Consider the following 11,622-nt stretch of genomic DNA (forward strand, 5'->3'; position numbering starts at 1 on the left):
GGCCATGTTTACAGGCTGACAGTACCTGGCCATGTCAACAGGCTGACAGTCTGGACCATGTTTACAGGCTGACAGTACCTGGCCATGTTTACAGGCTGACAGTACCTGGCCATGTTTACAGGCTGACAGTACCTGGCCATCTTTACAGGCTGACAGTACCTGGCCATGTTTACAGGCTGACAGTACCTGACCATGTTAACAGGCTGACAGTACCTGGCCATGTTTACAGGCTGACAGTATCTGGCCATGTTTACAGGCTGACGGTACCTGGCCATGTTTAGAGGCTGACAGTCTGGACCATGTTAACAGGCTGACAGTACCTGGCCATGTTTACAGGCTGACAGGCAGACAGTACCTGGCCATGTTTACAGGCTGACAGTACCTGGCCATGTTAACAGGCTGACAGTACCTGGCCATGTTTACAGGCTGACAGTACCTGGCCATGTTAACAGGCTGACAGTACCTGGCCATGTTTACAGGCTGACGGTTGAGTTTGGGCGAAGTCTGGACCATGTTAACAGGCTGACAGTACCTGGCCATGTTTACAGGCTACAGCGACAGTACCTGGCCATGTTTACAGGCTGACAGTACCTGGCCATGTTTACAGGCTGACAGTACCTGGCCATGTTTACAGGCTGACAGTACCTGGCCATGTTTACAGGCTGACAGTACCTGGCCATGTTTACAGGCTGACAGTACCTGGCCATGTTTACAGGCTGACGGTACCTGGCCATGTTTACAGGCTGACAGTACCTGGCCATGTTTACAGGCTGACAGTACCTGGCCATGTTTACAGGCTGACAGTACCTGACCATGTTTACAGGCTGACAGTACCTGACCATGTTAACAGGCTGACAGTACCTGGCCATGTTTACAGGCTGACAGTATCTGGCCATGTTTACAGGCTGACGGTACCTGGCCATGTTTAGAGGCTGACAGTCTGGACCATGTTAACAGGCTGACAGTACCTGGCCATGTTTACAGGCTGACAGGCAGACAGTACCTGGCCATGTTTACAGGCTGACAGGCAGACAGTACCTGGCCATGTTTACAGGCTGACAGTACCTGGCCATGTTTACAGGCTGACAGGCAGACAGTACCTGGCCATGTTTACAGGCTGACAGTACCTGGCCATGTTAACAGGCTGACAGTACCTGGCCATGTTTACAGGCTGACAGTACCTGGCCATGTTTACAGGCTGACAGTACCTGGCCATGTTAACAGGCTGACAGTACCTGGCCATGTTTACAGGCTGACATTACCTGGCCATGTTTACAGGCTGACGGTACCTGGCCATGTTTACAGGCTGACAGGCTGACAGTACCTGGCCATGTTTACAGGCTGACAGTACCTGGCCATGTTAACAGGCTGACAGTACCTGGCAATGTTAACAGGCTGACAGTACCTGACCATGTTAACAGGCTGACAGTACCTGGCCATGTTTACAGGCTGACAGTATCTGGCCATGTTTACAGGCTGACGGTACCTGGCCATGTTTAGAGGCTGACAGTCTGGACCATGTTAACAGGCTGACAGTACCTGGCCATGTTTACAGGCTGACAGGCAGACAGTACCTGGCCATGTTAACAGGCTGACAGTACCTGGCCATGTTAACAGGCTGACAGTACCTGGCCATGTTTACAGGCTGACAGTACCTGGCCATGTTAACAGGCTGACAGTACCTGGCCATGTTAACAGGCTGACAGTACCTGGCCATGTTTACAGGCTGACAGTACCTGGCCATGTCAACAGGCTGACAGTCTGGACCATGTTTACAGGCTGACAGTACCTGGCCATGTTTACAGGCTGACAGTACCTGGCCATGTTAACAGGCTGACAGTACCTGGCCATGTTTACAGGCTGACAGTACCTGACCATGTTTACAGGCTGACAGTACCTGACCATGTTAACAGGCTGACAGTACCTGGCCATGTTTACAGGCTGACAGTATCTGGCCATGTTTACAGGCTGACGGTAACTGGCCATGTTTAGAGGCTGACAGTCTGGACCATGTTAACAGGCTGACAGTACCTGGCCATGTTTACAGGCTGACAGGCAGACAGTACCTGGCCATGTTTACAGGCTGACAGTACCTGGCCATGTTAACAGGCTGACAGTACCTGGCCATGTTTACAGGCTGACAGTACCTGGCCATGTTTACAGGCTGACAGTACCTGGCCATGTTTACAGGCTGACAGTACCTGGCCATGTTTACAGGCTGACAGTACCTGGCCATGTTAACAGGCTGACAGTACCTGGCCATGTTTACAGGCTGACGGTACCTGGCCATGTTTACAGGCTGACAGTACCTGGCCATGTTTACAGGCTGACAGTACCTGGCCATGTTTACAGGCTGACAGGCTGACAGTACCTGGCCATGTTTACAGGCTGACGGTACCTGGCCATGTTTACAGGCTGACAGTACCTGGCCATGTTTACAGGCTGACAGTACCTGGCCATGTTTACAGGCTGACAGTACCTGGATTCAACTGAGCTCAATTTCAAATCTCATAGCAAATATTGAATGTAAATAAGGTATTTCATTTTTGTTTTTTTTATAAACCAGCTAAGATTTTGAGAAAAATTTACTTTTTGTCATTCTGGGTACTGTGTTTAGATTACAGTCATGGCAGCCTTGACTGCCACAGACACACACAGGCATAGGATAAGTAAAGACAATACATATATTTAGTTAAATAGCCTATTGGATTCCCTCAGGAAGTTTACATTGTACAGACTCAGTAGAAAGAAGGAGGGATGAGAGAGGGAGGGGTATTTTTCAGCCATTTCTTCGAGGGCGGATAGAGGGAGAGAGAGGGGGGAGAGAGGGAGAGAGAGGGGGGAGAGAGGGAGAGAGGTAGAGAGAGGGAGAGAAAGAAAGAGGGAAGGAGCAAGAGAGAGGGAGAGAGAGGGAGAGAAAATGAAGGTTGGATGGATGAGAGGGGTTAAACAGATAAGGGAATTTCTATTTTTCTCTCGTCCAGTCATTTAGTCCCAAGTACTGTTGGCAAACTACCTCAGCGCCAAGCAGCTAGAGACTGAGGAGTGTGTGAGTGCGTGCTTGCGTGCGTGAATACATTTTTCTACTAACTACAGAGAGGGATGGAGAGGGATGGAGAGAGGGATGGAGGAGAGGAGAGGAAAGGAGAGGAGAGAGGGATGGAGGAGCTAGGGATGGATCAGAGGAGAAGAGAGGAGAGAGGGATGGAGGAGGAGAGAGGAGAGGGGGATGGAGGAGGGAGAGAGGAAGGGATGGAGGAGGGAGGGAGAGAGGGGGATGGAGAGGAGAGGGGGATGGAGGAGAGGAGAGGAGAGGAGAGGAGAGGAGAGGAGAGGAGAGGAGAGGAGAGGAGAGGAGAGGAGAGGAGAGGAGAGGGAGAGGATAGAGGAGGGGAGAGGAGGTTGGAGAGAGTGTGGCAGCAGAGGATGGGTACGTGTTCAGTATAGAGTGAGGGATGAAGGGGATTAAGAACGGAGCACAGGAGAAAACAGAGGAAGAGAGAGAGAGGCAGAAATATATCTGTATTTAGAGAGAGAGAGAGTAAGAAAGAGAGAGAGAGATAGAGAGAGATTGGGGCAGAGAGGGACAGAGAGATAGATTGAGAGAAAGAGAGAAGTACAGAGATAGTGAGAGAGAAGGACAGAGAGAGAGAGATAGAGAGAGAGAGAGAAAGAGAGAGAGAAATCTGAAAGAGAGAGAGAGAAATCAGAAAGAGAGAGAGAGAAAAGTCAGAGAGAGAGAGAGAAAAAGCAGAGAGAGAAAGAATGGCAGAGAGAGAGAGAGAGAGAGAGAGCGAGAGAGACAGAGAGAGAACGGCAGAGACGGAGAGAGACAGAGAGAAGGGCAGAGAGAGACAGAGAGAGACAGAGAGAGAGAGAGAGAAGGGCAGAGAGAGAGAGAGGTCTAACCTCTGACCTGGAAACAGTGTGAAGAGAGAGATTACGGTTGTTCAGAACTCACCCGGGGACCTCTTTAGTTTCGCTACCACACACTCACACAAAGGGTTGCCAAGTCCTCCTCTCAAACACACACGCTGCATAACCCTCGCTCCACATCCCCAGGAGACAAGAGTTTGCTTGAGTGAAAGGGGGGATTGGAGAGAAGGAGGGGAAGAGAGAGGGAATGAGGAAGCAAGGTGTTCTAGGGGTGAAAGAGGGGACAGGAGGGGTAGTGCCAATCACCACGCTAATCTGGAGTCCCCAGGGGTGAGGAGAGGAGGGAGGGAGGAGGAGGAGAGGAAGGAGAGGGAGGGAGGAGAGGAGAGGAGGGAGTGGAGGGAGAGGAGGGAAGGAGGATACAAGGAGGTTGCCCCTGCCTTGCATGCTAACATCACAGAGCTAATACTGGGTCTCTCTCACACAGTATTTCTGATTATCTCTCTCTCTCTCTCTCTCTCTCTCTCTCTCTCTCTCTCTCTCTCTCTCTGTCCTTCTCTCTCTCTCTCTCTCTCTCTCTCTCTCTCTCTCTCTCTCTCTCTCTCACACACAGTGTTTCTGAGTCTCTTTCTCACACACACACACACACACACACACACACACACACACACACACACACACACACACACACACACACACACACACACACACACACACACACACACACACACACACACACAGTGTTTCTGAGTGTCGTAGGGGTGTGGTGTGACTGGGTTTGTCTGCTCTGCCAACACTTAAAATAACACAGCAAACAGAGATAGCCAACTCTACTATCATCATCAGAGAGAGACAGAGATAGCCAACTCTACCATCATCATCAGAGAGAGACAGAGATAGCCAACTCTACTATCATCATCAGAGAGAGACAGAGATAGCCAACTCTACTATCATCATCAGAGAGAGACAGAGATAGCCAACTCTACTATCATCATCAGAGAGAGACCGAGATAGCCAACTCTACTATCATCATCAGAGAGAGACAGAGATAGCAACTCTACTATCATCATCAGAGAGAGACAGAGACACTCAACTCCACTGTCATCATCAGAGAGAGACAGAGAGAAAAAAAGAGATAGTACAGACTCAGTGAGCATAGCCTTGCTATTGAGAAAGGTCACTGTTCTCAGACCTGGCTCTCAAGAGAAGACAGGCTATGTGCACACTGCCCACAAAATGAGGTGGAAACTGAGCTGCACTTTCTAACCTCCTGCCAAATGTATGACCATATTAGAGACACATATTTCCCTCAGATTACACAGATCCACAAAGAATTAGAAAACAAATCACATTTTGATAAACTACCATATCTACTGGGTGAAATACCACAGTGTGCCATCACAGCAGTAAGATTTGTGACCTGTTGCCACAAGAAAAGGTCAACCAGTGAAGAACAAACACCATTGTAAATACAACCCATATTTATGTTTATTTATTTTCCATTTTGTACTTTAACTATTTGCACATCATTACAACACTGTATATAGACATTATATGACATTTGAAATGTCTTTATTTTTTTGGAACTTGTGTGAGTGTAATGTTTACTGTTAATTGTTATTGTTTATTTCACTTGTGTTTATTATCTAATTCACTTGTTTTAGCAACGTTAACATATGTTTCCCCCATGCCAATAAAGCCCCTCAAATTGACAAACTGAATTGAGAGATTGAGATAGAGAGATGAAAAAAGAGAGAGAGACCGAGAGAGTCACACACAGAGACGCCAAGAGACCGAGAGAGACAGTGTGTGTGTGTGTGTGTGTGTGTGTGTGTGTGTGTGTGTGTGTGTGTGTGTGTGTGTGTGTGTGTGTGTGTGTGTGTGTGTGTGTGTGTGTGTGTGTGTGTGTGTGTGTGTGTTGTGGATCGGAGAGAGGAGAAAAAGAGGGAGTAAACGAGGGAGTAAACGGGAGGGAGGGAGGGAGGAGGAGGGGAGGGAGGGAGGGAGGGAGGGAGGGAGGGAGGGATCAATCATCAATACATGTGATCACTGGGTGTCCTACATTTGTGACGTATCTGAGCTGTTATTATGTTGCCCAATAGGATAGACAGAACAAAACATACATGAGAGATATGAGGAAGACATGAATAAAGACAGACAGAAAGGAAGAAAAAAACTGAAAGACAGAAAGAAAGGCAGACAGACAGACAGACAGACAGACAGACAGACAGACACAGAAAGAAAGAAAGGAAGCAAGACAGACAGACAGACAGACAGACAGACAGACAGACAGACAGACAGACAGACAGACTGAAAGAAAAAGTAAGAAAGACAGACAGACAGACAGAAACAAAGACAGACAGACAGACAGACAGACAGACAGACAGACAGACAGACAGACAGACAGACAGACAGACAGACAGGAAGAAAGACAGACAGACAGACAGACAGACAGACAGACAGACAGACAGACAGACAGACAGACAGACAGACAGACAGACAGACAGACAGACAGGAAGAAAGACAGAAAGGCAGACAGACAGACAGAAAGGAAGACAGAAAGGAAGACAGACAGACAGACAGACAGACAGACAGACAGACAGACAGACAGACAGACAGACAGACAGACAGACAGACAGGAAGAAAGACAGACAGACAGACAGACAGACAGACAGACAGACAGACAGACAGACAGACAGACAGACAGACAGACAGACAGACAGACAGACAGGAAGAAAGACAGAAAGGCAGACAGACAGATAGACAGACAGACAGACAGACAGACAGACAGACAGACAGACAGACAGACAGACAGACAGACAGACAGAAAGAAAGACAGACAGACAGAAAGAAAGACAGACAGAAAGAAAGACAGACAGACAGACAGACAGACAGACAGACAGACAGACAGACAGACAGACAGACAGACAGACAGACAGACAGACAGAAAGAAAGAAAGGCAGACAGACAGACAGACAGACAGACAGACAGACAGACAGACAGACAGACAGACAGACAGACAGACAGACAGACAGACAGGGAGGAGGGAAGGAGGATACAGACAGACAGACAGACAGACAGACAGACAGACAGACAGACAGACAGACAGACAGACAGACAGACAGACAGACGGACAGGAAGAAAGACAGAAAGGCAGACAGACAGACAGACAGACAGACAGACAGACAGACAGACAGACAGACAGACAGACAGACAGACAGACAGTGAGAGGAGGGAAGGAGGATACAGACAGACAGACAGACAGACAGACAGACAGACAGACAGACAGACAGACAGACAGACAGACAGACAGACAGACAGACAGACGGACAGGAAGAAAGACAGAAAGGCAGACAGACAGACAGACAGACAGACAGACAGACAGACAGACAGACAGACAGACAGACAGACAGACAGAAAGAAAGACAGACGAGAAAGACAGACAGACAGACAGACAGACAGACAGACAGACAGACAGACAGACAGACAGACAGACAGACAGACAGACAGAAAGGCAGACAGACAGACAGACAGACAGAAAGAAAGGCAGACAGACAGACAGACAGACAGACAGACAGACAGACAGACAGACAGACAGACAGACAGACAGACAGACAGACAGACAGACAGACAGACAGACAGACAGACAGACAGACAGACAGACAGACACACAGACAGACAGGAAGAAAGACAGAAATAAAGACAGATGGACACAGAAAGAAAGGAAGACAGACAGACAGACAGACAGACAGACAGACAGACAGACAGACAGACAGACGGGGCAGTGACAAGAAGAACACAGAGGTGACATTAATGATATGCAGGTGGACTGATGACATAACATGGAACCCACACACCGCCCAGGCTCTCTCTCTCTGAAACCCTTCACATACTGCATGCCTGTGGTGAAGGGTGGGTTTCAGAGCCAGAGAATGAAGGACACCTCACTGGGGGTATGCAGGCCGTGACAGAGAGAGAGAGAGGGGGGGGGGTAATCGGATCGATTTACCGGGAGCTTGCACCGTAACACACACACACACACTCCAATCCTCCATTAGCCCTGGCAGCTGGTCGAACTGTTAGAAAGTTTCCCTCGAGGTAAATGAGAAGTGAGGGGAGTTTGACGGGATCAATTAGACACACACACACACACACACACACACACACACACACACACACACACACACACACACACACACACACACACACACACACACACACACACACACACACACAGTACACACACACACACACACACACACACACACACACACACACACACACACACACAAAGCTGCCAAACTGTTGGAGAGGAAAAAGTCATTCTTGGACTTTACTGTGTAGTCAAGCTGATTCTGACTGACTAGAAAGTAGAGATGTGCATATTCCTTCTCTCTCTCTCTCTCTCTCTCTCTCTCTCTCTCTCTCTCTCTCTTTCTCTCTCTCTCTCTCTCTCTCTGTCTCTCTCTCTCTCTCTCTGTCTCTCTCTCTCTCTCAGATGAGTATGTTTTATATTTCTAAGCTTTTTACTTGCAAATATTATAGAAAGTCATACGGGGAAAACAAACCAACTCTTTCAGTTTTGCCCTCTCGGTACTGGTGATATGTTTTCAATAGTGGTTACAGATGAAAACTCAACTTTCCCAAAGAAACGTGGCATTGCATTGCCTGCTTTTCCACTTTCACTACGACGTAACTGCTGTTTTAGCCGAACTGACAAATCAGTTGTCCGAGCAAGAAAGAGAGAGGGAGAGAGAGAGAGATTTCATGTCATGAATGATTTTTCTCTTCCTCTCCATAAACTTGGCCATGGCTCGACGGGCGCATTCCGTGAGCGCGTCGCACTGTGTATAAATGAAAAGCCACGCGGAGCACGGAGAGTTCAAGTCCCACACGCGGGGCTACATGCCGCCTTGCTCTTGATCTCTCTCACCCCCTCTCTCTCTCTCTCTCTCTCTCTCTCTCTCTTTCTCCTGCGACACATCAGCGCGCTGACAAGTGCTACTTAGCGGCGAGGCTAATGTGCAGCTTCGCGGAGTAGTTCTATGATTCTATCAATTTATAAAACGTGGACGCAGCCCCAAAAAAAATCACTCGCTCACAACCTTTCTATCTCTTTTATAGCTGACGGGACGTATTAAAGAAGCTACTGACCGTGCGACGGGGTCCATGGAAGTTGAATGAAGTTGTGTTTAGGAATTTGAACAGTTGAATTGAAAAGCCAAGTTATGATATCTAACCTACACTAGCGTGGCCAACATAAATACATGGATTGTTTTATTTTTTTTTAACTAGTAAAAAAAAAATATAACTCTTTTCTAGTTTCAGTAACATGACACTTATAAAAATTTTACTTTTATACCGCTGGTAGAGTTCTGGAGCGTCTCGGGGAGGAGAGGAGAGGTGACGGCTCTGGTCAGTTCAGCGGAGTGGGAGGGGGGCTAGGGAGACTCAGAGACGGGGGGAGAAGAGGAGGGAAGCGAGCTTGGGAGACCACCTTAAACCCTAGCCTACCCCTAACTGTTATCCTCTAACCATGAACTCAATCTTATATAAGGACAAATACTTTTAAAAAAGCAATTTTTTGTAATTTTCTTTTATGCACATGGTCATAAAGTTGACAGCCAACGTGAGTGAATTGAAGGACTAATTGGATGTGCAACAGATATTGTCATCCAACATTTCTCCAACAGTAGATGAGCAGAGAGAGAGAGAGAGAGAGAGAGAGAGACACACTTTGGGGTATAAAGACAGAGACCCACACACGCAGAGAGACATGGCTAGAAAGTCCCACAGGAAAGACAGAAACACGTGTGTAAAAGAGAACCACAATCATCCATGGCAGAGAGAGAGAGAGAGAGAGAGAGAGAGAGAGAAATTCTGACGGTCGTACCTGGAAGAGCCAGTGGCAGGTTTCTCCTATGATGGGGAACCCCATTGAACCTTTAGGCATTGGTAGCTTGCAGTTTTTGTCTCGTGTTGATGTCCATCGAAGCTGCCAGAGTTGCTGGGACACCACTAGGAGGAGGGCCATGGACACCGCGCAGGCCGCTAAGGTGGCCAAGGCCGAAACCAGGTCAAAGTTATCGAATAGCATGGCGAGGAAGGGTCGGTGTCTGAATGATGGTGATTGGGGTGTTGGAAAATCCCTGATCACACCACGATGTGTTTGGGGCAAAGTTGGGTTATAGGGATGGAATTGGAAATGCTCCGATGATGATGAATTAATATATCAATAAAGGGACTTGATTGATTATAATTGATTGATTATGAAATATAACTATAAAAAAAAAAAAAAATTGCGATTGAGCAGATGTTGTTGAAATAGATCGACTTGAAGTTGAGTGGAGTGAGTAGGATTGTGGGTAGCTCTACAGGTGATCTCTCCCCCTCTCTCACAGTTCCAAATGTTGGCTATTAATCAGTGGGTGAAAAAAAGGCATTTAAGAAAGTCCTATATAACTCCTCAAAAAACGTCACCTTCAATGACTTGAATGAAGGAGATAATTCAACGAGAGTGGAAACCGATGAATTAACGTTTGAAATCTCATGTTGGTTTAATTTGAAATTGCCCTAAATAAGAAAATAAAAAAATAATGGATTAAAAAAAAAAAGTCAGTTTGACAAGTATTTGTCCCCGCTCCCAGAGCACGTGGAAACAGTGAGCAAGTCTCGGAAAGAATTCTGAAAATAAACTTTTCTTTTAAAAGTTTCAAGAAGTGGAAAGTGATTTAAAAAAAAAAAAAAAAAAACTCTTATACCTCTTTAAATCTCTCAAAACTAAAGTGTTGCTGATGAAGAGAAAAATACAATTTAAAAAAACAACAAGAATAATCCGTTATTGCCGTTAGTTCTTGAAGCAGAGCCCGATGGGTAGTGAGCTCAAGGAGTCTTCTGATGCTACTTGGGGCTACCGTGAGTCGTCTCGCTTTTGCTCTCTATTCCACTAGCTGCGTTCCTTCTATCACTCACACACACACTATCTGTCGTCTCTCTCTCCTTCTCTGACTCTCGCTCTCTCTCTCTCTTTCACATACACTTTCCTCGGTGTGTGAGTAGCGCATACAACCGCTCTCAGTGTGTGTTTATATAGTAGCAGGCAGGCTGCGCTCCGGCAGGCGGCCAGTGTTGGAGAGAGAGAGAGCCCCCCCCCCCCCGAGCCCCCCCAACGTCACTACGAGACGGCTAGGCAAGCTAGAGGGTTCCCCCTCCCTTCCCTCCTCCTCGGCTCCACCACCCCTCTCTCTGTCTCTCTCTCTCTCTCTGTCTCTCTCTCTCTCTCTGTCTCTCTCTCTCTGTGTCTCTGTCTCTCTCTCTGTCTCTCTGTCTCTCTCTCTGTCTCTCTCTCTCTCTCTGTCTCTCTCTCTCTCTGTCTCTCTCTCTCTCTCTCTGTGCTCTCTCTCTCTCTCTCTCTCTCTCTCTCTCTCTCTCGCTGTCTCTCTTTCTCTCTCTCTCTTCCTCTCTCTCTCTCTCTCTCTCCTCCCTCCCTCTGAGGCGGGGTGAAAAGTGAACGAGAGGAGGGGTAGGAGTGTGCTGGAGCTGGCGGCCCACCCGAGAGAGAGAGAGAGAGAGAGAGAGAGAGAGGGAGGGAAGGGGGTGGGTGGGTTGCGTAAAAAGGTTAGGGAGAGGAAATGGGGTTAATGTTTTTTTTTACTCGGTTCTGGCTACTGGGACCCTCTCACCTGCTCTAACAAAGGCTTGTTGGATCCATAGATGTTTATGTTTTGCGCGACATATCTGCTATAA

The 11,622-nt window shown here is 47.6% G+C and overlaps 1 protein-coding gene across 1 annotated transcript in view; it reads right to left on the reverse strand.

Moving 5' to 3' along the window:
• Positions 1-10,948, reverse strand: part of LOC106608464 (cytochrome P450 26B1) — a 43,198-nt gene extending 32,250 nt beyond the window's left edge. Inside the window, 1 exon segment of the mRNA XM_045721449.1 lies at positions 9,770-10,948. Within this exon segment, the coding sequence (XP_045577405.1) occupies positions 9,770-9,973 (204 nt within the window). The 5' untranslated portion in view covers positions 9,974-10,948.
• Between the last annotated feature and the right edge of the window lie 674 nt (positions 10,949-11,622).

Source organism: Salmo salar, chromosome ssa07 (genome assembly GCF_905237065.1).
Source record: "Salmo salar chromosome ssa07, Ssal_v3.1, whole genome shotgun sequence".
Classification (NCBI taxonomy): domain Eukaryota; kingdom Metazoa; phylum Chordata; class Actinopteri; order Salmoniformes; family Salmonidae; genus Salmo; species Salmo salar.